Source organism: Podarcis bocagei (genome assembly GCF_964188305.1).
Source record: "Podarcis bocagei genome assembly, chromosome: 5".
In the NCBI taxonomy this organism is placed as follows: domain Eukaryota; kingdom Metazoa; phylum Chordata; class Lepidosauria; order Squamata; family Lacertidae; genus Podarcis; species Podarcis bocagei.
In genome coordinates this window covers 43482488-43509965 of record NC_138129.1, presented here as the reverse complement: position 1 = coordinate 43509965, position 27478 = coordinate 43482488, and the positions used below count along the sequence as shown (strand labels likewise).

The following is a 27478-nucleotide window of genomic DNA, read 5'->3' as shown; positions in this document are numbered from 1 at the left end:
TGAATGAGTTGCTAAAACGACAGTTTTAAATATGAGAACTGTTTGCCCTTTCTATCCAGAGCATCTCTGCTTGTGATTGCACCAGATCCATCCGGCATCATGTCCAACCATCTGCTAATGCTCCGACCCAGGCAATAAGATGCCATTCTAGCCTTTGCATTTCACAGCTTGTCTGTAAAGAGTGGGGTTGGGGCCAAACGCCTCTTCTCTACACCTGTTTGTGTGTGCTGTGCATTGACAGCCTGCCAACTGAGGCTAGTGCAACATGCTTTTGAGAAAGTGGGCTCTGCTGCTGTTTTCTGAAAAGCCTTCATCTTCAGTAGGTGCCACTGGGTTGTTGTTTTTTGCAGCTGAGTGGGCGAGAGGCAGCTTGGAGGCTTGCAGCTTCAGCCATCGCTTTCTGGATCAAATAACTGAAGTGCTTGCATATTCTAGCATAGACCACACACTCCAGAGCTCCATGATCAGGCATTTGTTTGTGATGCACAACTTAAATAAAAACTTGTAAGGTCAGCATTTGGTTTATGCTTTTCAATTCAATAATAATCAGTAAACATATCATTGCCAAAGGAGCCATTTATTTGTCTAATTCCTCCTGGTAGGTGCTAACGCTTTGATCCCAGAACCTGTGGCACCATGAAGGCAGCAACAGATCCCTAACCCTCTAGTCCAGTAGAACGTGGTCTCACTTACACAGTCCACAAGACTCTGCAAAGCGTCGGGGCTTTATAACACCAGCCTCCTTCCTCTTTCCAAGCCAGGTCCTGCCTGCTTAGCTGCTAGCAGTTGGATCACTGTCCTTTACCCAGACCACATTTCACATAAACCCTTGTGGATTTAAACTGAACATATTTCTGCTCCCCATGCAGTCACTGGCCCATCTGGCTACAAGCAAAGCCACCTGGTCCATTTCTCTTTACTTATACACACACAGCTGTTAAGAAGGCTGCTCTGAATAAGTGGGGAAGGGGGCAGAGGATGAGGAAGCATGCTGAGACCAGCCTGAAGTATGAATTAACTTGAAAACAACACAGATGCTTGTGAAAATACATTGCATGGCTGACTGTGAAGGCGGCACTGATTGTATGGGAGCCCTGAACAGATAGCTACTATTGCTGTGATTGATTTGGCCAGTGATAGTTCAGCCGATTTGCAAGCAATCCAAAGTGTAAAGGAAGGTGACAGACTGGATGTCTGAATCTAGAAAGTCCAGCATCCTTTTGTTCATTCCATCTTGTCTCTTTCTGATCTAGTGACAGGCACACAAGTGGCACATGGTCTATTTAGAACTGCCAACTTACTCCTGTATGTTTAGCAGGCAGATAAGAGGCAGTTCAGGAAGTGGATGTTTTCCTAGTGTGGTGATACAGTGTCAGGCAGGAGAAGCATCGCCTGCTGGTTGTCATTCTGTCACACAGCTGTTAAAAGCACAGGAGCCATGTCCCAAAATAAGCACTGGCAACGCTAAGCTTCTTCTCCCATCTGCAGGATCAGAAGCAGGTTTCCCCCATGAGTTTTTGATTGTGGGTCATCTGTTGTAAATGATTGGGGTTGAGAGGCAGGTATTACATATGTGTTACCCCAACTCCAACCCACTTCCCAAGTGTTATTTATTCTTCAGAAGAAATCCTGAAATATGCAACCCCTAAATATTGTCATGGTATGCTTCCTTGATTTTTTTTTATAAAAGGAAATAATTCCCTTTCTCATCTAGTTTTTACATCAGAGATTGAGTAGAGTGGCAAATTATTGCTTGAACTTCTCTTTTGCCTCTTGGGAGCATTATTAGGAGTCTAAACAAGAGGAGGTGAAAGTTAAACAAAAAGTAAGTGAGAAGCAACCTGTGACTTCCTGTGTCTTTGCTCTCTTTAGCTAAATCTGCTTAGTTGGTGGAGGTAAGTGAAGTGGAGGTAAGTTAGGGTGCCCATTTATGCATCACCAAAGAAGAGAGAGCAAATCTGCATAAACTTTGCATGTGCTCATTTAATATACATAGATGCAAATTCAGAGATGATTTAAATTGAAACCAGTGTAGAGGGGAAGAATGTGACCAACTGATTTGAGTGCCTGGTCGTTCTGCTCTGCTGTTTATGTGTTCACTGTTGATGGGAACTTTAAGGACCTTCTTCTCTATAAAATGGACTTGGACTAGACAGCCCTTCAAGTAGAGCAGGGGTGGAGACCCTGTGGTTACAACTTCTATCCTCCCTGACCATGGGCAATGCTGACCGGGGCTGAAGGGAGCTGGAGTTCAATGAGGGCCATGGATTCCTCACCTCTAAAATACAGGGCATCTTTAAATAGTGGTCTGTCCTCTCTCAAATAAGACATATGACCACTGTGAGCAGTACTGCAGGAATGAGTACTGACATAATTGAGTTTAGGATCGGGCTTAGAGGAAGAAACTAGACAGGACCCTGGGCCGAAAATAGCAGCGCAGCAGGAAGTTGCTTGCAGAATATTGAGGGAGCCTAAACATGATGGCATTGGTAAAGAATGACCAAAAAAAGGCACTATGGATTTGTACATGCTCACTGTTAGAAAGCTGCTAGCACATGGATAGAACTAGCAATTGTCAGATACAGACTGCAAAACCTTTGTTCCTCATACTGTGATAAGAGTGCTTGTTTCACCTACCTTTCTTGGGATCTCTAGTAGCTGTTCTCCACTTGGAATCAAATGACCCTGCATGCTTTGTGGTTGCTGAGGAATGGCAGCTTTCTTCTCTTATTCAGCAGGGGTTGGTGAGGTTTGTTCCACTGGTTTCATTAGCTAGGTATGAGTAGCACTGGGTTTGTTTCGTAGAGGCAGGTGTGAAAGGTTGTGCAGATTGATGGGATATTATGTGGAGGGAGTACCTTCACTTATGTGGACTACAACTGAGAAAGGGAAAGAGAAAAAAGGGTGTGTGCATTTTATTTTTTAAAAAAACCCCTCATGCTTGGTAGGATGATGCATAAATATGAATATATGCACAAAAGGAAAAACATTTTTTAATTTTTTAAAAATGCATAATTGGCTACAACCCTACGTTCAGGCCGCAGAAAGTCTGCAGAAAGCAGAGGCTAGGAGTGGAAGAAAAGCAGATTTTAGAAGTCCTCTCATATTATCGAAGCTCTTGGGAGCGTTACCAAATGGTCAGAGAGCTTGATATCTTATTAGAGCCCACAACTCCACCATTGGTAATGGGTTCCCTTGAGGTGGTGCCCTTAAGAATGAGTGCTGAGAGAAAAATCATTGCCCCGGGCAACATTGAACCAGCTATGTGCCATTTCACTTGCTTTCTGAGCTTCACTCTGTGTCCCATAGCAGAGACCTTTCCCTTATGCAGTTCTTGTTGCCTGTTATTTCTGATGTTGCATGAAGGTAGATTAATGAAGGAAAGCCTCAGAGTGAAGCAAGAGCCTCACGTACATAGCAGGAACAAATGCTTCAGAACTAGGATATTTAAAAGGAGCTTCTTTGAGGCTTTTTGTTCCAGCATGGGAGCAGACAGGGGGCATTCAGCTAGCTCTCTAGCGGATACTGCTGTTGCTTGCTGCCTCATCCTAAGGTGTTTCCCTCATTGACACTGATAAGGGAGACTTCTTTGCCAACAGTTCGTACAGAGTTTACAAGGAAGACACTAGCTTCTCTAGGCATTGCAGGTTAAACGAAGAGGCGGGGGGGGGGGAGAGAGAGCTTTATACTTCAGCTCCCAGCCAGCCAGGCCAAAGAGGCCAAAGACTGGTGACTGTCCTGGGAGTTTAAGGCTGTCTAGTGGGATGTTAAGAGAGCAAGTCCACATTCCCATAAATTCCATTTAAGCCTATCAAGGCCCTGCCCTCAGCAGTGGCCTTGCCAATTATGATAATCATGTTGAATCTTCACTATGAGAATCATAGAAATATAGAATTGTAGAGTTGGAAGGTACCCTGAGGGTCATCTAGTCCAAGGAGACTCATAATCTATTTCTCATTTGGCTTCTAGGTTCTGGCGTTGTTTTTGTAGCCTTGTTTTGCATTAAAAACAGCATAGCCTTGTCATTGTAACTAAGGTTTAATTTTCTGCACCACACTATTTTGCTGTTCACTCTTGGTTTCCTTTACGTTTTGATTATTCCAGTTTAAGGGACACCAAAGACAGGCCTAAAATCCCTGTGCGTTTTTTAAAAAATAATTTTTTATTAAATATTTTCTTGGTTTACAAAAGTACCTGCCTTGTCTCTTTTTTCAAGTTGTACAGTCTTTTCTACAGATCAGTAACATTTGTTATGAGACATTAGTGTTGAATACAGAATAAGGTCAGGAAGAAGAGGAGTGTGTGTGAGAGAGATGGTTTTGCTAAGCCATTGTTCTTCCCTTCCCTTGCCCGTCTCCGCCTTCCTTGCTCACACACCCACTCCAGGTCTGTGAACAATTCCACCCCCCTCTCCAATATATTCACCAAGCACCATTGCTGATTTCCTTGAAGCACCCTGTTCAAAACACAGCTCTATTTACTGAGAATTTTGAAGGACTCTGGTTATGAATAATCCTTGGACTACATTTTCTGTAAGACTGTGCTTTTTGGTTTATGATTTCTGAGACAGGAATATTGTTTGTTGTGAACGATTTAGATGGGTTTTTAAGAGGAAAGATTTGATGCAAGCCTCCTTGAACGTTTACTTACTGCAAATAGGAAGTCAGAATATACATCTTTTAAGTGTAGTCCAAGCAGTGTTTCTTATCCAAGGAGACTACAGTCCTGTTGTGGCTTTATGATTCGTCTTTCCCCCAGCTCCTTGTCCCAGCTTTATAGGGCTGGAGCAGGGACAACACCAGTGCCTTGAAACTGGTCTATGTAGGCACTAAGAGAGTGTAGCATGCCATGTGTAAAACAGCCCACCCTCCTCTCAAAGCTGTAAGTAAGGACACAGTTGTACGTAAGCACACTTACATGGCAGTAAGCCCCATTGAGCATAGTGAGGCTTACTTCTGAGGAAGCATGCATAGGATTGTATTGTACGGCTGACTCACCTTCTGTAATGATTCCTGTTAAACAGGCTTAGCTTATAGGAGAAAATAGTGTTTCAGAGACAGCAGTTCATTAGGAGGCCTTTCTGGAGAACTGCAATTGTGGCTCATTACTTCATAATACTCCTTCCTGACTGGCAGATACTCCTTGCCCTACTGGCACAGAATATCCCTGACATTTCTTTTCTGGCTCTTTTCCTTAATTGATTTCTCTGGGTTTTGATATGCTGCGTTTTGATGCATTGCCTTCCATATTCTCCTAGTCATTGTTAGAGGATGACTAATTCCCTCCCCTCCCCCCTCTCTCCTACGCCATTAATTTTTGTGGTCTCTTCTCTGCTGTGTCTTCACTCTGTCCTTGTACTCATAAAAAGGTAAACAGAGACCTTAAGCAGATGAAGCCCTGGATGGTCTCTGTCCCTGGTGGCTTATAGCCTTCGCATTTCTCTCTGTTCAAGTCAGGCATCCATCGCTGTTGGAGCTCAATGTCAGGGCAGATGTCTTGATCAGAAGATTTGACTGTAAAGTAGTTTGGAAGGTTTTCAGCCTTAATACTTGCTTGCTCCCCCCCAAAAAAATCATGGATGCTTTTCCCATTTCTTGCAATTGTCTCCCAATACAAAGACAAGGCAATACAAAGTATATATATTTTGGTTTTTTTAGAGAAGAAAAAAAGTGTAGCTTGCCCAGGAGTTTTACCCAGAAACTGTAGCAGAGCATTTCATTTCACATTTAATTTGTATACCGTCTTTCTATTTTACTATACCCAAGGTGGTTTAAAAGCTGAGGAAACAAAGAATGTACACCTTGTAACAATCCAATCCAATACAAAAATGTAGTGATAAAACATAACTTTAAAATAAGCAACCAGTATCAATTAAAGTAATATTCAACAATCCATTAGAATAGTAAAGGTAAAGGTAAAGGGACCCCTGACCATTAGGTCCAGTCGTGACCGACTTTGAGGTTGCAGTGCTCATCTCGCTTTATTGGCCAAGGGAGCTGGCGTACAACTTCTGGGTCATGTGGCCAGCATGACTAAGCCGCTTCTGGCGAACTAGAGCTACACACGGAAATGCCGTTTACTTTGCCACCGGAGTGGTACCTATTTATCTACTTGCACTTTGAGGTGCTTTCGAACTGCTAGGTTGGCAGGAGCAGGGACTGAGCAATGGGAGCTCACCCCGTTGCGGGGATACAAACTGCCGACCTTCCAATCGGTAAGTCCTAGGCTCTGTGGTTTAACCCACAGCGCCACCTGTGTCCCATTAGAATAGTATATAATATTAAATATCAGCATATCAAAATTAAACAGAAATCCACTCTTAACAATTACAATAAATAATTTCTAAATTATAATCAATAAAAGCAACGGCAAGTTACAGTGCATAAAACAGTACAATACAAATTGAGAAGCAGAGACTGGAGGGTGGGGGCAAGGCAGGTGGAAAAGGCCTTGCCTGGTGAACGGCTGGAAGTCTCTCCCCTCACAGTTCTTCCTCTAAGCACAGGGATGGTAAGGACTTTTCTAGCAGAAAACTAAACTGCAAACTCCTAAGACCCAACTAGCTGCAGTGTATAAAGGCAGAGCTGAAGATCAAGTTATCTTTATGGAAAACAATTATGCGAAATCTAGCGAGTTTTGTAGCCCCAGATACACAGAACTTATATTTTGTCGATTTTGGCAAAAGTGGCAAGGGCCAAACTTTGTCATATTTCCACAAGTCCTTTAAATTTTGTGTATAGCATTTCTTTGTACAACATTACAAGATTTCTATATCTGCAGTTGTAGTATTAGCATTCTGGGAGGGTTACACAAATCTGTGCATGAGAGAGAGGTGGGGGGGTGGGGGGAGAAGAGAATGACTCACTATTCCCACAGGCTCAGATGAAGGAAAAGGCAAGTTCTTAAAAAGTCTAATTGAACTTTAAAGCAATGGGAACGCTCTTTTGTCCCACCCAATCTACTCCTGTCCTTTCCCTTAGTCCTTACCATCCCTAAAATATCCATCTCTGTTTTCTCATTTCCATAGTTAGCTCCTGGAAACACAATACAGTCAAAGCACATCCAACATACATTTGAAGCACGTCACTTCCCCAAGGAATCATGGAAACTGTAGTTTGTCACTGGTGCTGGGAATTGTAGCTCTGTGGTGGGAAAACTACAGTTTCCAGGGTCTTTGGGGGGAAACCATTTGATGGGAAGGTGTATTTAGTTGTGATGTATTGTCAGATGATTAGCAGGTGGGAGGCTGCACCCACATGTCATAGTTGGGCTGTGGGGTCTAGGAGACGGAAGCATCCAGTCCTCTGGCCAGAGCCAGCTCCTTACCCCTAGTGTGTCTGAAGGCTCTCTCATTGGTGAAATGTTCCCACCTGTTACCTTCCCTTCCCCCTCAGCTTCCAGACAGCACTTGTCCCATTGCAACCACAAATAAGAAACCAGAATCTGTTTCAACTTGTGCTTCAAGTTATCTGTTTCAAGTTATGCAATTTTTAGTGCAGTTTTAATATTTAGGGTGAGATGGAATCATTGTATTCCTTTGTTGTTCTTTTCTATTGTCATCCACGTTGAATATCTCCAAACAGAAAAGGGAGAGGGATTTTTAAAAATATATAAATATACGTGTTTTAATGTGGATGTCCAGATACCATTAGCATGCACAGGGATTGGGTACTCCATTGTCTCTTTCTCCAAACTCCAACCAAGCCAGTTTTTGCAGTTCTTTATAAATCATGAACAGAATTTCCCATATTAGCTCCTCATCTTACTAGACCTTTCAATCCCAGTACTAGGTGGAAGTCTGAATTGCTATTTGTCCTGCCAGTGAATGTTCTGTGAATATCATTCACTATTGTAAACAGCAAGACAGGGGAATGTTTTTCTGAGATGTTGTAGGGGAGAACCTAGGAATCTGTCTTATACCTTTGGATTAATAGTCCATCTATTGTTGGCACTGACTGGCAACAGATTTCCAGGATTTTAGGCAAGAGTCTCTCTCTGCCCTGCCTATAGATTTCAGGGAATGAATTGGGAATCTTCTGCATGCAAACCATTTGATCCACCACTGGGCCATGCCCCTTCCCTCTATTATCTCCTGTGCTGGCATATTTGACCCAGGTGGGATTAGCACCACCAACTTGCTCAAGGCAGGGATTTAGGAACACTTATTTCTGGTGTTCCCAGAAGCTGCTTCAGTTTTGAAGTTTCTGCCTAAAGTTCATCACAGCAGCACTGGAGATACTTTCTGCATTCCCTGCTAAGGCTTGTATTGTTCAACATTTTCAGCTCTCTAATCCTTCCGTACCGGATTACCAAGACAACTCCTTTAAACTAAATATTAAATACCTCTGAAGCACCTCTTTTTATTTCATCTTAGATATCCTGTAGATATGTGGAAAGTATGTCAGCATTTGGCCTGAGATATCTAAAACACAGGATTGGTCAGTCTTATTTGGGTATACCTTCATATCAGAATAACTATCATCATCATCATTTATAGCCCATTTCTTTCTCCAAGAAGCTCAAGGTTGTTTACATGGTTCTCTCACTCCACATTTAAGCCCAACAACAACCCTGTGTGGTAGACTAGGCTGGAAGGCACTGGCAGGTCCATCGTCATCCAGTGAGCTTCCTGGCCAAGTGAGGATTTGAACCCTGGTCTCCCAGCTCCTAGTCCGACACAATAACTGCTACACTACACTGGGTCTCTTCTTATTTCATAGGAAAGATTACATGTAGGTCAATTTCTGAGAGATATCCTCAAGTCACAAAACACTGCTTTTGTCCCAAGTCCCAAACTGGGTGGTGATGATAATTTTTCATGGTACTAACATATTCTCATGAAACATGGCTGACATAGTCCACATTTCTTACCCACCTCCACCACATCTCCAACATTATCCAAGTAGCCTTGTAAGGTTACTGTACCTCTCCTACAAATCATAGCAAAACAGCAAGAATCGTACTATTGCAACAAAACACAACTCCACCCAACCAATCTAAACCTATTTTTATATCCCTGAATCTGATAAGCTGATCCTTAAAAGTCAAGATGATAATCTCTTAAAATCAGGTTTTAAAACTGAAAATTGAAAGTGTTCAAATTGTAAAACGAAGTCAGATTTGAATTATATTTCTTCCCACCTGATATTGAAGGGTTGGTGGTGTCAACAAATTCCTAGCCAGAAGGCAATCCTGGCACATTAAGACTGCAGTTCTATGCACACTTGCCTGAGAGAATGTCCCCTGGCAATCAATGGGGAATGCCAAGTAGGTATAAATCAGAGTACACCAGGGGTAGTCAACATGGTGCCATCCAGATGTTTTGAACTACAGCTCCCATCAACCCCAGACAGCATGGCCAGTGGTCAGGGATGATGGGAGTTGTGATCCATACTATCGGGCACCAGGTTGGCTAGTTCTGCAAGATGTCTTTTCTTAAGCTCTTCTTTTTAAAGAAACCTTTTCACATTCTTCAATAAAGTTGATGCCTTATAGCTGTGGAGGAAGCCAGAAGCCAGGAGGCATCTATCAGTAGCTGAATTTGATCAGCAGTCAGTATCCATTAAGGAATTAAGAAATCAGTTACCTATACTACGGAGTGAGCAACGCCAAAAACAAGTCATGGATGCATCTTGGAACTATTTTATGCATCGAAAAACAACCACAATACATAGCCAAGGAGAGTTAACAAACAGCTTTAGGTTCTGCCATTCCAGCCAGAAAAACAGTCACCAGGAGCCTGCCAAATGGCAGCAGCAAAGAACAGCTGAGGGTCTTGGGAAGAAAGGCAGTGTTGCTAGCATAACATTAAGCAAGGAGCACGGAAGCTACACCCCTTTTATTCCCCAATTCATTGTAGATGCATCCTGTGCACTTAAAAAATTAAGACCCTACACTCTTCAGAACCAACCCATCACACATCAGTCAATTATTCAGAATAACTCGGTGTCATGTGAATTTTATTAATATCAAAATTATGATCTCTCACTCACACGCATGTCGTCCAGAGGGCAATCACTGTTGACTCTGCCAAGATGTTGGCAAATCATCATGATGGTTCTGTACAGAAACTAATGCCAAGGCCATCTCCTTGTGGATTTGCTAAAGCCAGAGCTGTATCCCACAGTGTCTAGTTCCTCAATACATTTAACAGCACAAGTCCTGTTGGTTTTAATAGGACTAACTTCCCATTACAGGAGGTGGGCTTGGACTTGGGGTGCTACACTTTACCATATTTACTGAGGAAAAACATAAGCTTGTTATCTGTTGGATAATCATAGTTTAGACATTAACCTGCAGGAGAGGCAAACTGCTTCCATATGCAGATAGGTAGCCGTGTTGGTCTGCCATAGTCAAAATAAAAAAATTCCTTCCAGTAGCACCTTAAAGACCAACTAAGTTAGTTCTTGGTATGAGCTTTCGGGTGCATGCACAGTGTATCTGAAGAAGTGTGCATGCACACGAAAGCTCATACCAAGAACTAACTTAGTTGGTCTTTAAGGTGCTACTGGAAGGAATTTTTTTATTTTGCTTCCATATGGTGGCATTTCTGAAATACAGATTACTATTCCATATGGCACATTTTCAGTTAGGAGGCAATACTAGAAGCCTCACTTCCACCTATGCATCACAATACAGAGAGGTATCTCAGTGTCCATCCTCATTCAATCTGGAACTGATTCCCAATTCAACAAAGAAATCAGTGTGTGGAAGCAGCTTCCATATGTGTTATCCCTCTTATTGAACCTGGGCAATAGTTACTGTAGCATATCTCTAGATGTGATAAGGGTTATGATGAATTATTAGGCTTGTAGTGATGTTTGCTAAAATAGCTTTGATATGTGGCTTAGATTAATCATTCTCATGACTTTGAAAACACTATATCGTTGGGCAACAGTGATGAGCACTGAAAGGAAAGCAATGTTGTCCCATGTTTCAGAGCTTGGATTGGCTTATGATTGATATTGGAATGCTTTCTTCAATATTCAAATACACAGGGTGATACAACTAGGTTTTTTAAAAAAACAAATAAATAAATACCTTTTGGAAATTGAAGAGTGAGATTTTTAAACCACCATTGATTCTTTTAAGGCTTGCAGGATTGCCATCATTTTATTATCCCAGGTCTTGGGCTGTCCTTTATGGGAGAGCTATTTCTTGACCTGTTTGGAACTGTCCTTCCTGGAGGTTTATCCATACTTCTGTTTGCCCTGCCACTTTCCCCTGGGAAAAGCTGCAGTTTAGCACTGAAACAGAGCAAACGGCAAATGGGTTCTCTGTGGATTTCCATTTGCTCTGATTTATCACTAAAGAATGGGTTTTCCATGGGAAAGCGGCTGAGCAAGGGCAAAACCACTCAGATCTGTGCCTGGAAAGCACAGGACAAGCAGAAAACAGCTCAGACCCATGCTTTCTAAGCACAGGACAAGCAGGTGTAGATGAGCCCCTAAGTTTACTTGTTGGTTGTTTATTTGTGTGCTTGCTCTACAGATTTGGCCGGATTTCAGTTTGCAGGCATCTAATCAAATTAATTTGCGAAAATTCAGACATGATTGACTAGGGTCAGTCAAATTTGCCAGTATGTAGAGTGGTTGTTGAAGAGATCTTAATGATGCCAGGCTGCTTCTAGCACTCATTTGATTGTGAATTTGAGCTGGGAACTGAGCTCTTGCATTCTGCTGCTGCATCGCCCCAGGCCTTTTCACATGAGTGAGAGGAAACCCAAGAAAGAGTTTTCCAGTCATGTGATCCTTTCTTTTGGGGGAGAGGGAGGGAGCAGAGAGGCTTTCACTTTCAGCAGCAGATATGCCTTGAAACTGCAGTCAAAGGGCAAATGTTCAAGGGTAGTGCTCAGCACTTGCTTCACATACATTAGTGTTCTGTTGCGACCACATCCCATCATGTAGTTGAACAATGAATCAGTAAAGCCCAAACCCCCAGTTCTAGACCAGCCATTAATGAACATACCACAGCCCTACAGGGTATTGGCAGTCGTGAGCAAATAGAAAATGGTTGGGCTTACGCCATATACTCTCTACCGCATACGATAACAAGCTGTGCTTTCACCTATGTAAAACAAATGTTCCAATTATAGTATTGCTAAAGGATATGCGTAACACATCTCTAACTCAGCAAAGAGTTGTGGTGTGAAACCTTTTGGGTCATTGTGTAAATTGCGAATAACAACATAAGATAATAAAATATTTGTGCCTTCAGGAGCATCCTGATTTGTTGCAATCAGAAGCTGGTGTTGTTTATCTCTGCTCACAGAAATCCTGATTGAAATATTGTCATTTCTTAGATTTACATCCTGCCTTCCTCCAAGCAGTTCAAGGCAGTCTACACAGTTCCCTCCCTCCCTTTTTTGGATCTCAAAACAACCCTCTGAGGTAGGTTAGTGAGCAGAGAGTTAGTGAGCAGGGATTGGACATGGATCTCGCCAGTCCAACACTCAAACCACTACAGTACGCTGGTGCATAAAATACAATTTCATTTGTGCTTTAAGAGAAGCAGGTTTGGGAGTTGTCCAGGATTTTCAAGGAGGTTTCCATTTTGCCAGTTGTAGTAGTTGGGTATTTTGCCTGAAGCACTAAAACTGGCAGATTCCAGCAGCAGCTCTGGTTTGAGCCCTTTGAAATGTAGGGGACTTTGGAATCTGGGGCTTTGATCCATTTCTGCCAGTGTTCATTGCCATCAGTTGCAGATAATAGTAGTTTATTATTAGTATGAAGTAGCAGGCAAATGATTGGCTGTTACTATTTTGAGAATAAGGAAACAGAGACGGGAATGGCATCAATTATTTCATGGCCTTTACAAACAAGAGAGGCAGAATAGGAATCTGGTGCCTTTGTACTCTTTTGCAACATCTCTTTCTTGTTAGCAAATGAACTTTTGCATGGCACAAGCCCTTGTACCCCTGCTTCAACCACTTCAGCAGCATTGGAATAGCCCGGTTATTATGGGATGCTGCAGCTGCAGCAAAGAACAAGACTCCTGCCCAAGTCCTCTGCTGGTTCCCTGACTGGAGGGGTTTAAATGACACTCATCCATTCTGGTTTAATAGATTGCATAGCCATCATTGCTCAAGACAGCCTCACAGCTCATCCTGTTAATACCCTCTCCCTGGTTGTAGGCTGGAGGCTGATGAAGGGAGGGAGGGGAGAAGCACGGTACTGCCAAGCTGGCAGAGCCCTGCCAAGCCCTGTAGCCCTGCAGGGTGATGAGCGAGGGCTTCCCTCCTGCTTGTCAGAGCAAATCAGAAGAACTCAAAGTGGGTGCACGTGTGAACTTCGTGAGGAGCAAGGGAACGTGAGCAGAGATGCAGGGTGGTACTGATGAGAAAAGGCAAGGTGATAGGGAAAGCTGAGGGCTTGGCCTGACACAGGTGCACTTGCCTCCCCAGGGAATGTTGAGCATGCATGTGTGTGAGCGACAGTGAAAGGCAGAGGAGAGATGCAGTCCTGGCTGTCTGGCGGAATGAGGAGGCATTGTTAGCTTTGGGGGTAAAAGAGCATTGGGATGTGACAAGAAGCGGTCCAGAAAAGTTAGCGGTGTTAGAGGCGGCACTTTTGGGAATGAAAACACTCGCAATACAATGTTTAATGTTTGAAAGAGAAAAGTGTCGGAGCTCAAGTAGGCCTCGAAGCCACAAGCTCTGAAGAAGCATGACATGTGCATGCATGCTTGTATGCACAAACATGCAGCCTGCTTGTGGTTACTCAGTGGTGTGAGGAAGGCGCACTTGCAGATGCTTAGAAGCCATCTCATCTTCACTCTTGCAGAGCTGAGCCTTGATCTTGCAAACCGCTTCTGGGAGTGAGGCCCATTTCACAGCACCACCCTCAACTTTAAAGACCCATGTTTATCATTCTGTGGGTCAGAAGTAGTTTTGTGTGTGCTAAAAGGAATACAACTTAATATCATTACTAAGGCTGCAACATTTAAACAGCACAATCCTATACTGAGGTAAATCTGGCTCGATCCATTCCCACCTAAGTGTACATAGGGATTGCAGTCCCAATTAGTTAGATTAATCAGTTAAAGCCTTCTTGAGCAACTGAAAAGGTCTCCCCAATTAACTGGGCAATACATTTTTTAAAGTGCCTTATTTTTTAACTTAAAGATGTCTAGGAATTGCAACCGGCATGTGCCAAGCTAGAAAAGGTTTTCAAAGGGTGGGTGGCTCTTCTAAGATGGCGCCTGCTGCAGAAGTGTATACAAGCCCTGCCTGAAAACAAAGTCTGTTTTGAAACTCACAATCTTTATTCCACTTCCCCCTCCATTATTATTGTTATTGTCGCAAATATATCAGGAGGGGGGAAACAACAACATTGTCAGCTGACTTTGATCCTGACTTAAGCATATAATTTAATATAGGCAGCCCATTTGTCAAAATAAGGTGGGTAGTCATAAGATGGGTCGTCATAAGATATCCATTCAAGCACAGAAAGGGCAGTGAGAGCTTAAACTACTATGTAGTAGATAGTGATGTTTATCCTCCCAGCTTTGAAATATAGCTTGTTCTCTGCAACTACAAAGGCTCATAGGGTCTGTCCACATTTATTGTCTCTCTGTTAGTCTCCAACCCACAGGATTATAAATGCATTGACACCTGCAAGTATCAAACATTTTTCCAAAACGAAGTTAGTGTGAAGAATTTTTTATATATATCAGAAAGAACACACCACAGGAAACTTCTAACACTAATAGCCTGAGATTTCTTTGACTGAGTGACAACCCTAATTGGTACTAAAAGCTTCCTGGTTAGAGGATGCCTTGTAAAAGCCAGAACCAGAATTGTCAGGATTGTGTGAATTCTGTATTAAAAATAATAATAACCAACATTCTGCCCCGTGTAGCTCAAATTCTGTATTTTATGCTGTGGCTTGTTTTACACAAAATAAATATGTTGGCTTGTAATTGTGAACCTGCTCTCTCCACCCTGCTCCTGTGCTTTAACAGCGGCATGGCAAATAGAAATGGAGCAACAGAAGCTTTGCCTGGCATATGGCATAGAGTGAAAATAGTTGTTTGATTTCTGTGTCATGCTGATATTAAAAATGAAAGGAGGAGAGCTAGAAAGATCCTGAATTTTTAATCTAATGCCAAGTTTTGGACTTGTTGTATGCTCGTGTTAGCCTTATAGTCAGGCCTTAGCTTGGTAGCAATAGATGAGAAGGAATTACAGGCAGACAAGTGCAGGGAATTTAATGTAGCTAGTAAACATTTTTTTTCAGGCTGGTAACTTTTGTGGACTGATTTACAAGACAGGTTTGCACAGACCTGTAAAGTACACATTGCCCCTGTTACACAATTGGTTGCTCTCTTTGGGAAAATCACTGTTCTTTGTTAATTGGAATATCTGTCCAGTTTAATATATGCAAGCAAAGAGTTTAATATAGTTTGCATTTAACATATGCAAGCCACTGTCAGAGAATGAACTTGAGCAAACAAAAAAGAAAGCCGCTCACTGCATCCACCAAAACAGATTTCAGGTCTAACCAACTAGCAATCCTCTTAAGCAGTCACAAACGTCTGAACGAACAAATCATTTTTTCTCTCAGGTTTCTTCGGAGTGGACATGATGAGCGAGCAGCCACAATATATTAATATGTGCTTTGTAAAAGACAAATTGTGCCAAGACAAATGGACTAACCAATGGTTTCAATTAAATGCATGTTTGTATTTATAGTGTTGACTTTAGCTAAAGTCTTGTGCGGTGTTCCTATTAACTGGATAAGAAACCTAATTATATTGTAATAACCCATGGATAGTGAGAATGGATGTGTGTTTTTGTTCTCTCAGAAAGCTACTCCTAATGTCTTTGATTAAGGCTTCTGTGAGGTTCAGAACAGCCATGTTATTTCTTTCTTGTTTGGGGTGCTTAGAGAAGACATATTGAGCCTTGTAGACACATAACTTTCCCTGTGGTGGTATTTTTTATCATCTCTCCCCCGCTCAAATCTTCATCACATTGACACTCAAACATGAGGTTGAGACCATTTCGGAGAAATTGGCCTGGTTTGCACAACACAGTAAGGCAAATTATGGCTTACTGGGACTACACAAATGTGTGGGCCCCCAGAAAGGAGCTCACTGCTGATTTCTCGCCTCACTAATCATGAGCTGTAGCTTGTCATTAATTATAGTGAAGTAACCACCTTGGGCAATGAGGGGTTGGATGACCCAATGCTAGGGGACTGGGAGAGACAGCAGCAAGGTGTTGGATGACAGAGCTGAGTATGGCCTGGCCTGCACCCCCTAAGCAGCTGCTGCCCTCAGGAGACTTTGTTCCATCACCCATGTTGAAGTAAGATTCAATAGTCTGCATGGGCAGCTTCTAGGTGTAAAGGAGGAGCAGGTACCAGCTCATCATTCAGGCAGCAAAATGTTCAGGTCCAGCTCTGCACACAATTATAGTGGTACCTTGGGTTAAGAACTTAATTCGTTCCGGAGGTCTGTTCTTAACCTGAAGCACCACTTTAGCTAATGGGGCCTCCTGCTGCCGCTGCTGCACAATTTCTTTTCTCATCCTGAAGCAAAGTTCTTAACCAGAGGTAATATTTCTGGGTTAGCAGAGTCTGTAACCTGAAGCGTATGTAAACTGAAGCGTATGTAATCTGAAGCGTATGTAACCCGAGGTACCACTGTAGTCTCTTTATCACCCATTTACACCTTCCTTAAATGGGCCTATGTCTAGTCTCTTTGGGTGTTTTTAACAGGATCCTAAAGAATCATTTGCCATTTTATATTTTGATATGTACTGTGTTTTTGCTGATTATTCTGATACTTTGTTTTCTGTTTGCTCTTAGTCATTTTGGGTTCCCTCAGGAAGACAAAGTGGGATATAAGCCATTTAAAGTGGGAGGAAATGAAAATGGAATGGAAAAGTTGCATTTTTATCAGGATACCCTCTTAACAGCTGTGCTAGGGCTTCTCCTGCTAATGTACATAGAACTACAGAATAGCCCACAGCCATAACGTGTGATTTTTCTCCACTATGATCATTTCCCAAAGTAGGCATCAGCTTGCTCAAAGAATCCTATCAGAGAGGAAAGCAGGAAGACCCAAAGGAACTGTAGGCATCTGTCTATAACATCAGTTCCTTGATAATGGATCCATCCTAGGTCCCGGGGGCATTTATGAGATAGCCAATCTGTCTTTGACTATTAGTAGATGTTCTTTCATGCAGCTTCCTGCACTATCCTAGTGGATAGGAGCATTTGCAGCAGGGCATCCATCAGCAGACTGTTTCACTGCCACCAAGTCAGCTCTGAAATGATATCCCAAGAAAAGAGGCAAATACCGGTCTTGCCCCTCTTTCTGAATTTAGGTCCTGGTTTATCTATCCATCTGTGGATGAAGTGCAGAATCTGGGGGCTTCTTTGTGCCTTTGTGTGAACATGGTAAACAGGCATTTGAAACTTTGTGTGTCTTATGGAGAACAGGTACCCTTATCAGAGAGCAAAGATTGGCTTTGGTTCCCTGCTGAATGGATGCTTGACGGTGAAATCTAATATGTTGCTATGTAGTGTGTAAAACAGACGTAAGAAAACATCTTATCCAGACAGAATCTCCTACATGGAAGTTATTTTATGCAGGAAATTGTTTGAATCTCATGTGCAATTTGCAACCCATGGCAAATGTTTACATGGCCACATGTGATAAACTGCATGCAGGACTTGAGCTATTTATTTACTACATGAATAAGACTTCAGCTTCTGTGGAACATCCTCAAAACTGTTACTGGATCTGCCAATACAGGATAATCATGACAGTACACAACTAACACACCTTTTGCACAGAATATCATCATCTGCACTGTAGCCTTTGCAGCCTAAAAGAGTATGGCAAAACCTTTTATTGAATTCCAGTCATATGGAGCTGGGAAAAGGATAAAGAAAAATTCTCTTCGAGCAGATATGTTGGATTGTTTATCATTTCCAGAAAATTTCTCATTACCTTTACTAGATGAGTAACTGTAAGTGGTTTATGCTGGCTGCTCAACCATAGAACTGCCTTCAAGGCAGCAGCCTCCATACCATGATCAGCTGAATTTGCAGAGAGAAGAATCTTATAATTGGCAGGATGAAATAATGGACTATTGAATTTGGCCTGCAAAACGTTGGCAAAGAGACTGGCAAACAAAAAATAGACAAGATGCTAGATGTTTTCAGGCAGCCTACTAGATTCAATTAGACAGTGGGGAAGAGAGCAGTTGGAGAGAGAAAAAGAATGCGGGTACAGGTCTCCCCTGAAAATCTGCACTGGAATTGGAGAAATGAGTTGTTTTTAATGAGTTGTGTGATTAAAGGGAAATAGAAAATATTCTCAATCGGGTTTGCAAGATCAATATTTCAAAGATAGGGACACTTTTGTGGAAGTATGTGCTAATCAAGATGTGGGCTGTTTTGTGTGGCAAATTTATGAGTGAATTTTGTGTTGGTAAATTTATTTCTTTAGTACATATACCTCACTTTTTCCCCACCATGGCACTCACATTGGTATAGGTCACAGCTTTTCAAACTGTGTGTCCGTGACACATTAGTGTGTTGGCTACAGTGTGTAGGTGTGTTGTATGAACGCTCCCCACACTCCTCTCAGGGCTGGAAAGGGGTCTAAAAAGTGTGTCACCAACATGAAAAGTTTGGAAAGCTCTGGTATAGGTGGTGGTCTTGGGTGGTCTCCCATGCAGGCATGTCTAGATCAGACCTAGTCCTTGTTAGCTTCAGCATATTAGCCGAATCATGTGCCCTCAGGTGATATTCTAGAACCCATACCGGCATTGCTTAGGAAGTCTTAAGAAACAAAGAACAACCACAAAATCATTACAGTATTGATCATCTGCCATCTTGATTCAAAGTAGCATTCAGGTGTGTGTACCCAGATGTAGATGAAAATTTACTCCTTGATCTCAGGAACCATGATGCAAAAATTGCCTTTGATGGGTTATATCCAGCAAATCCCTATTTTGAGTCAACCCAAAGAAATTAACGACCCATCAATTTCAATGGGTCTGCTCTGACTAACATTAGATATAGCCCACTGTCTTTAGAGGTGTCTAAATGCATAGTGAAAAAAGCTTTTCAGATTGTGAAGTAGATATGCCACACCTTTTATCAAATATAATCAGCTTTCTTAGCACTGCTAGGTTCTGGTTGGCCCTTCCTGCCTTGGTTTTTTTCTTGGTTGAAAATATTTTTAAAAGTAAAACTTAGGAAGCTTTAGGTAGTGATTGATGTATGGCTGTCTGAAAAGCCCAAGCTACTGTTAACAAACTGATGAAGATCAACAGTGCTGGGATCATCCGAAATGAGGAATGGTCATCCTGTTGCTAAAATAAGCATTCCCTCCATATAAGTGGTGCTTATGAGCCCAGCTTTACATTCACATGCACCAGAAACGTAGGTGTAAAAGAGGTCTTGAAATGGTGGTTGAAATATCATTATGTGAGTCATAGAGCTCTGAGCACTATATAGTCATTTTGTACTTTTGGAAGTAATAGAAACTGAGTCTGAAGTCTGTAAATTCAGAGCAACAGTAGCTGGGGTTCAAATTGTAATAGTCACTCATGACCTACTGGAAGGCAGGGGGAAAAAGACAGGAGAATTAACACACCCCAAATTATTGCAGTTCTACTGCTGTTATTTTATTATGTGATTGCCTATTCAGCCACTTATTCCCCTGACACTATAGTTTGTTTAGGCTAAATGCCCAGGGAGAGAAGGGACCAGATTCACTTTCATTTGAATACAGCATCTATATTTTATAAAGCAAGAAAATGGAGAGCTCAGTTATAATCAGCACAGCCTCCTCCTTACTCAACTCTGTCTGCACCCCCTGTGTCTTTGAGACAAATCTGCTCATTTGACTAACTAAATGTAGCTGGTTTTGTGCTGACTCTACCTGCTGAGCTGATACAGAGGAGAAAGAGAGAGAGCAATTTTGCATCATCCATCTTTTTAATAAGCAAACAAACAAATAAATAGTCTAGGGAGACATTTGATCCAAAACTGTATTCAGTAACCTCATAACTTTGGTATAATTTAGTTCTGCATCTAGCTCATGGCCTGGAACTTCACAACATGCACAAAACTGCAGTCCTTGGTTTTAAGGCAATTATCATGATTGGAATTTAGATGAAATCTGGATGCTTTTTGATTAAACAGGTTAGTGGATGAATCTTCGAAACAGCGGAGATGAAAGGATTTCTTGCCACGATGGCTGTGAGAGATGGAAGGGCTCAGGTGGCTGACTTTGCAAATCCCAGAGGACTTGTACCCAGTGATACTGTCTTTCTACTGTGTAAACCAAGCATGCTGAATTTGAAGTCTGGGAGCAGAAATTGTGAAGGCGGCTATGCCACATCTTTCATTCATGGCTCATTGTGTTGTCAATACTAGTTTATATACAGACCCTGTGAATTACTTAAATATACATGAATATGCATGTTATATATCTATTATACAATACAGAGTACTGCAACAATCAGGACTTCTTAAAAACTGATTTGTCCAAGGTTGTATGGCAAGCAGAATCCGTGTCCTACACTTGCCCTTTTGCTACCCTCTCTTCTGATTCCCCCTTCCAAATTTGCTTTTCTTAATATGGAAAGTGTTTTGCTTAGCTTTACTCTTGTGAGAGAGAAACAGCTGAGTGAAGAAGTGTTGTGCAGGTGGTGAACCTAGTCGCAAATAATGCAAGCCCAGCAAGCCGTCCTCACGTGGCAGAAGTGTCATGAAAGGCCAAGTGAATAATGGTGCAAGAGGTGCAGACTTAGTGTTTTCCCATGTGATGCTATAAGAGTTGTTTATTTTCTTTTTCTTTATATATTTGCAAGCCATGTGTCTATAATTCAGATGTGGAATCCATATGGGTTGAAATGTACCTAAGTTCATAACAGCAGCTCACTTCCTCCTTCTGCCTTCATTAATAGCACTTACATGTGCATCACCAGAAAGACTCAAGGTATTTAATGTCATGTTAAAAATAACCTTTGGATTTTCAGATGATTTGGGTCAGCCTTTGTTTTTTATTTAAACTAGCAAAGAACCTCAGATTCCAAAAGGAATAGGGTATGTGTATCCTGCATTCTGGGCAATGATACTTGCCTGAATGAAGTGGCTTTGGAATCTGGTGAGTATTACTAGCATCGTACCTTCATTGTAGTGGCATATTTATGAAAAGTGTCAGGGCTCAGTATGCAAATGTTTAGGGGTCATTTGTGCTTGCTCTGTGGGAAGAAAAAAGGTACTCTGTTCTTGCTCAGAGGAACCTTGTTCTTATTACATAACGCCCAGGGCTAACATGCATTGATGATATAGTACTTTAACTAGATCACACAAAGGATCTTCCATCAATATAGTCCTATGTGTTGGAAGGGAAGTGCATACTTTTTACCACTTTATGGTAGTAGGAATGCTCCATTGCCCAGGCAACTGGTGGGGAAATTAGAAATGTCATGTCCAAAAGGATTCTAGGTTCCTTTACTACTTGGAAACATTATCCTTTGTATCACCACAAGGCACTGGCGGAGGAAGAGGAGTGCAGGGGAGCGCACTGCCCCCGGCAACGTGATCCCAGTGGGGTGCCATTGTGGCTGCCCCCCACCCACACTGGGCGCCACGCCCCCAGGACGCACACCACGTCCCTGCAGACAGCACACCATGCCCCCAGGATGCGCGCCAGCTGCACCCCCGCCTGCTCTCCGCTCCCCTGGTGCCGGAGCATGAAGCTCCGCCACTGCCACAAGGATCATATATCCCTGTTTACTTGGAAGTAAGTCTCAGTATGTTCAGTGGAGCTGAACTCCTTTGTAAATGTTTTAAGAATGGCAGCCTTACTTGGCTCCAAAAATTGCCTGTTTCAATCATGTAAATGGAGGCAGCTGGAGCTACCCTCTCAAAAGGATTAGATAAGGAAAGTATGGGAGGTAATGAACAAACATTAATTTAGCATGTCAGCTGAGAGAGGCCAAAGATCCATCTAGACTGGAATCATTCATTTCAACTTGGTATTTATTCCAGGGCAACACTGACACACAAGAAAGGGTGGGGGGAAGACTCTCAAATAATACCAATGCATTCACCTTCTGGTGACAGTTAGTAATATTTCCACCTTGCGGTCTTTTGCTACTCATATTTTCTTGGTTATGTTGCTTGATTTTCATTCATCTTGATATACTAAATGATTTGTTGTGTATCTTTGTGCCTCATCCTTGCCTCTAATGTTTTGTTGTCAGCAATTGATTGTTGGTTTTTTATCATTGATTTTAAACTTCTTTATCATTGTGCTAATGCTATATTACTTAGATGAAAAAGCATTGCCTCAATAAAAATAGTGGCTGCTTGCAAGAGGCAACACCAGCTCTGCCTCCAAAGTGTCCTAGCCAGGGGTGGCACATCCCATTTTGTCACCTGAGGCACATTGGGAAAGTGCCGCTGCTGCGCCATCCCCACAGAAGCATCCCTTACCTAGTGCCTGCAAAGTGGCACCAGTCGGTTCTGGCAAGATCTTGTGAGAAGCCAGAAAATGGCACCACCTCTCTGCCAGTGGTAGAAGTGGCGGGGCAACCAGAGGGGTGCCACCTCATGTGTTTTCACCACCTGAGGCAGCTGCCTCAGTCCTTCTCATGGGTGGGCTGTCCCTGGTCCTTGCCCATACTGCCAAATGAAGAACTGAACTGAACAGCTCTATACGTCTTCCCAAAGCTTTAATGCTCAGATCAGATCAGTACATAAGGCAAACTACAGGTTACAAGGTTCAGCAGGGAGATAAGAGGATAAATGGCTAAGAGCAAGCTAAGATGTTGGTCCAACCAGCAACACACAACCCTGCACCTTCCTTTTGAAGAGTGGGGCAGGCACAGCTATTAGTGTGGCAAGTGGCCACACTCCCAAGACAGGGCAAGCAATCAGACCATCCTTTGTGAGGGAGTTGGCTCTGCAAGGTTTGTTTGCACCTGTGCTGGTGTCCCCATGTCTGTGGAGACAGCGGGGCGGATCTACATGTAGATGACATTATTTTTTGTATGCTGGATATAAACAAATCAGCTTAGGAGCTAGAGAAGATACTGGAGAGGCAGCTGGCTTTTTATTATTGAAGTTTAAGATGAGAGAAGTTGGCAAAGAGAACTGAATCAGAGAAACTGACTGGCATCAAAAGAATCAACTCACAGGAATTAGATAAAGGTCCCAGAAAAACTTGTATAAAGAAAACTGTGCACCTCTTCAGAATCAAATATGACAGAAACTTAAAAACCACAAAGATCTCAAACTGCATTTGATATGAAGATTAAGTAGTTAAAATGAGTGTAGGTAATGGGAAGCTTGAGTTCTGTTCTGTGAGGCTGAATCCTGCTCACCAGTTACAAGTAAACTCATCCATGTCTTACAGAATTGCACTCGCCTCCTCCGTTCCGTTTGTTGAACTGTAGCACACATTCTGAAGCCTACAATGGGAGCATCTGTGGAGCTTGTCTTCTTTTCATTAGCCGTCGTCTCTTTTACAGGTAAGAGCTTCCTCCATCTTGGCTCAAAGGTCAGGACCAGCTTTAGGCTGAGCCTGGAGACTAACTGGACTAAAGCCGGTGAAGTAACAATCCTGTTCATACTCTCAACTAAAATTCAGAACATGAAATTATCTGCTAACATGAATTCTATCGTTGACCATATATGTTGTGTAAATGTAATTTGGTTTATATATATTTGCAGTGTGGCGTTTATTTGACGGCCGCATTTATTGTGCAAGTGGATAATGACATCTTGATGCACTGCTTAGGGCAGAGGTGGGGAGCCGAGAGTTCTTCAGATACTGCTGGGCTCCAGCTCCCATCATCCCTGATCGTCAATGGGATGGTGAGAATTGGAGCCCAACAATATTTGATAGCCACTGGGTTCCCACCTGAATTAGGGGAACCAAGCCAGTGAACCAAGGCATGTTGCATTTTATAATATGTTCAATGTATGTGATAGGGGATGCACAGGCCCCAGAATTTGCCTGTGTATTTTTAAAAATTCTTACCTGTTTCTATCCTGTCTTTGCTTAAAACTGTGCTCCAGGTTCCAATCCACAGGGGGAAATTGTTGTTGTTGTTATACCCCACCCATCTGCCTGGGTTGCCCCACTCTGGGCAGCTTCCCCAAAAATATAAAGACTCAGTAAAATGTCAAGCATTTAAAACGTCCCTTTGTAGACATGCTACAAAGCATGTCTGCTTCTCCTGCAAGGGCAAACTTTACTGTTTTGGGATGAGAGTCTCTCTCTCTCTCTCTCTCTCTCACACACACACACACAGAGAGAGAGAGAGAGAGAGAGAGAGAGAGAGAGGGAGGGAGGGAGGGAGGGAGGGAGGGAGGGGGGGAGACAGCTATGACCCTGTTACCCAAGGAACAATGTTGAGGGCAAGGCTTTTGCCATTATCCTCCCCAGTTGGCGGGGGGATACAACCTTGTCTCCCTGCGAGATAGAAATATATTTGCATTGTCTTGCACGGGAGAAGGGCAGGAGGGACGGGACAGGAAATATGCGTAGGGAAAGTTTCATGCCCCAAGCAAGAATCTTGTTATCCCAAGAATCAATGCCGGGGGTGGGCATCTGCCCCCATGATGGATCTTTGTGATATCTCCATTGACTTGCACAGGGAAGGCATAGATCCACATGAAAGACAAATGCAGTTTCATACCCCTCAACTGTCCCGATTAAATTGGGACACCCTGTTTTGGGGGGCTGCACAGCACCCTAAAACCTCATGTGAGTCCCAGTTTTCGGCCTTGACATGTTGGTGGGTATGCAGTTTTTAATTGTTGCTCCAAATCACTGTGATTGGAGTGCCCTGGGAAAACAATTCACTCTGATTAAAAGCTAGCCTTGTCCATCAAGCAAAAGATTCCCCAACCATTACTTCTCCACTTTATCCCCTTCTAGAGCTCTGGGCATTTCCCCAATAAGCTTCGTTTTATTTCTCCAGGCAGGGAACCAGCCGTGTATTTTTGGAGAGCTGAGGCCACAGAGCAACTCAGAAACTTAGCATGCACCTTAGGAGCTGCACTTTTGCCTCAGAAATGTGGGGGCCTTCCCCGAATCACACCGATTCACCTCTTAATTTGGGGTACACACAGAACCAAAACACGCCCCTACTATTTGAACATCATCTCTGGACCATCTTCTGCTCACTGAGCTGGTTCTATGCCATTATCATTGACCCATTTGCTGCGGCAGTCCATCCTTCACCTTAATGCACAAATCTCCATTTTCCGTTCCATCCAAACTATTGCTGTTTCTTAGATGTCTCCAGCTACACTTTAAAAGGTTGATCTCTCAGTGGGAAGGCTTTTCATTTCAGATGGCTGAGAATTAGATAATGACTTGGAGCTAATTCATCATCTTGGGGAGAGGCTGCTTCGATGTCCTTTATAAATATCTAATTACCTTTTAATGTTGCCTGAGTCTCTTGGGAAGGTGGCTGGCCTAGTTCAGGAGGCAATTAGCCTGTGTGGAAACTGGTCTGACCCACATATGTTGGCGACATCAAGGCAACGCTAGGTTTTGCTGTTAACCAGCTGAATTTAGAAGACTTTCTTGTATGTGCTCAAGCAGAGACCATAAGGAATAAGTCATCTACAAAGCCCTACAGGAGCATTTCCTAATGGCTGTTAACATATGACAAAAAAGATCAGTATAACGATGGCTGGATGGGTGGAAATTTCTCACTGTGATCATGAACAAGGAACCAGGATGAAAGACGGTCAGAAATGGCTTCATCCCAAAATGGTGTTGGCTTAAGATTTATCTTCGAGATTTGAGAAAATATCTAGAGCTTGGTATCCCAAATTAAGACTGCCTTTTCAGAAAGGAAAACCAATATTTTGGCTAGGTTTTCCTTGGGCAGTGAAACAAGGAGCTCCAGTTGCCTCCCCACTCTCAAACTCTCACACAGCCAGAGCTGAGGAAATAGGAGTTGAATTGTTCTATAAATTGATAGTGACTATAAATTGATAGGCTTGCCTGTTCTTCTGTGTTTAGAGCTTTAGAAAGCATTGTTGCAAACCTTAGACAAAATCCTTTACACCTCTGTTTTGTTGTACAATACTGGCAAACTTCGGCTAGGGAGGACTGAAGCTCTTGTGTAATGCAGTGATAAGATTTTATGGTAAACCAAGTGCAAGATAATTGTTCAAGGGAGTCTAGAAATAGCTCTGAAGAAGAAGCCTCAGAAACATCACAGTTTTACTGGCTGAAGATTTGACCATCATTGTGAGAGCTTCTCTTTAGATCTGTTCTGGTTTTCTTACAAGCCATGTCTACCTTCTCTTTTCATATGCCAAAATTCAGGAAAGGACAGGTGCATACAGCACAATCCTATGTATGTTTACACAGAGGTAAACTGCACTGTATTCTATGGTGCTTACTCCCAAGTCAGTGTGCTTAGGAGTGCAATCTTACAACACACTTCCGAATGAGTTTACTCAGAAGTAAGGCCCTTTACTCCCTTGTAAGGCTGCATAAGTCTTAAGCTCTGTATTTACTGCTTTGTGTTCATCTTGGAACTTTAAGCCAGTCTGAGCAGTAGCTGAATTTATTCTGCCTGTTATTTCTGACTTCATAGGCTATACATAGGTTTGAATAATCCAATATTTCAAAAAATGGATCTGCTTATGAGTACTAAATGCTGTCTGAGCCACAAAGAGCCAACTGATAGACATCAATGTGATGGAGCTGCTGCATGAATGATGGCGCCCCTTTCCTTTCAGAGGAAGAGAGCTTCATATAGCTTCCTCAGAGCTACAGCTTTGCTTCCCCCAAAAGCAGGCTGCTGGTAGGGTTGCCAGTTTTTCACCCAGTCTCTACAGCTCTGCCTTTATAGTGCGTTGATAATATACAAGAATGAGCAACTAAAGGTTTGCACACAAACAATGGGTAGTTGTTTATTACCTGGTGTTTTTTTGGTTTGTTTGTTTTACTAAGCATCAAGGTACTGCTGAATGGCACAGGATTTCACAGTCTCTTGTACTGGCTGTCCTATCAATCTTTCTCTCTCTTTGCCACTGGTGGCATGATGTGGTCCTCCAGTAGCTCACGCCTGGCTGCTCCAGCCATGCTCCAGTCAACACAGTAGATGTGATAACTGGAAAAGGCAACACACTGGCCATGAGAATTTTATATTACGTTGCCTCTGCATTTCCTCCCCTAGGACCTGTCGCGGGTCTTGCAAACACAGGCTGCCCTTCCATCACACCGGCACCCACCTTCTTTTCGAATCACATGTTGTTGTTTCACCCAGACACATTGAAATCTCAGGTGGGCAGACTTGGCCGATCTTCTTGCATGCTCCAAGATCAATACCTGACAGCTTATACTCCACGGCCCTTGCACAGACATATGACGAGGGCAGCAGAGGACATGGCCAGGGAAGGCAGAGTTTGGGCAGAATTAAAATGGGAGATTAGCCAGGTTTTGCTTCTGCAGTCTTCTTTTTTTA

At 42.7% G+C, this 27478-nt stretch overlaps 1 protein-coding gene across 4 annotated transcripts in view; it reads left to right on the top strand.

The window, feature by feature from the left end:
• CNTN2 (contactin 2) overlaps positions 1–27478 on the top strand; it is a 59364-nt gene that overhangs the window by 1702 nt on the left and 30184 nt on the right. For all 4 annotated transcript variants that reach the window (XM_081193420.1, XM_081193421.1, XM_081193423.1 and 1 more), the window contains exon 2: positions 23395–23509. In XM_081193420.1, coding sequence (XP_081049546.1) covers positions 23455–23509 — 55 coding nt within the window. In that variant the 5' untranslated portion in view covers positions 23395–23454. The remainder of the gene's footprint in view (positions 1–23394; positions 23510–27478) is intronic.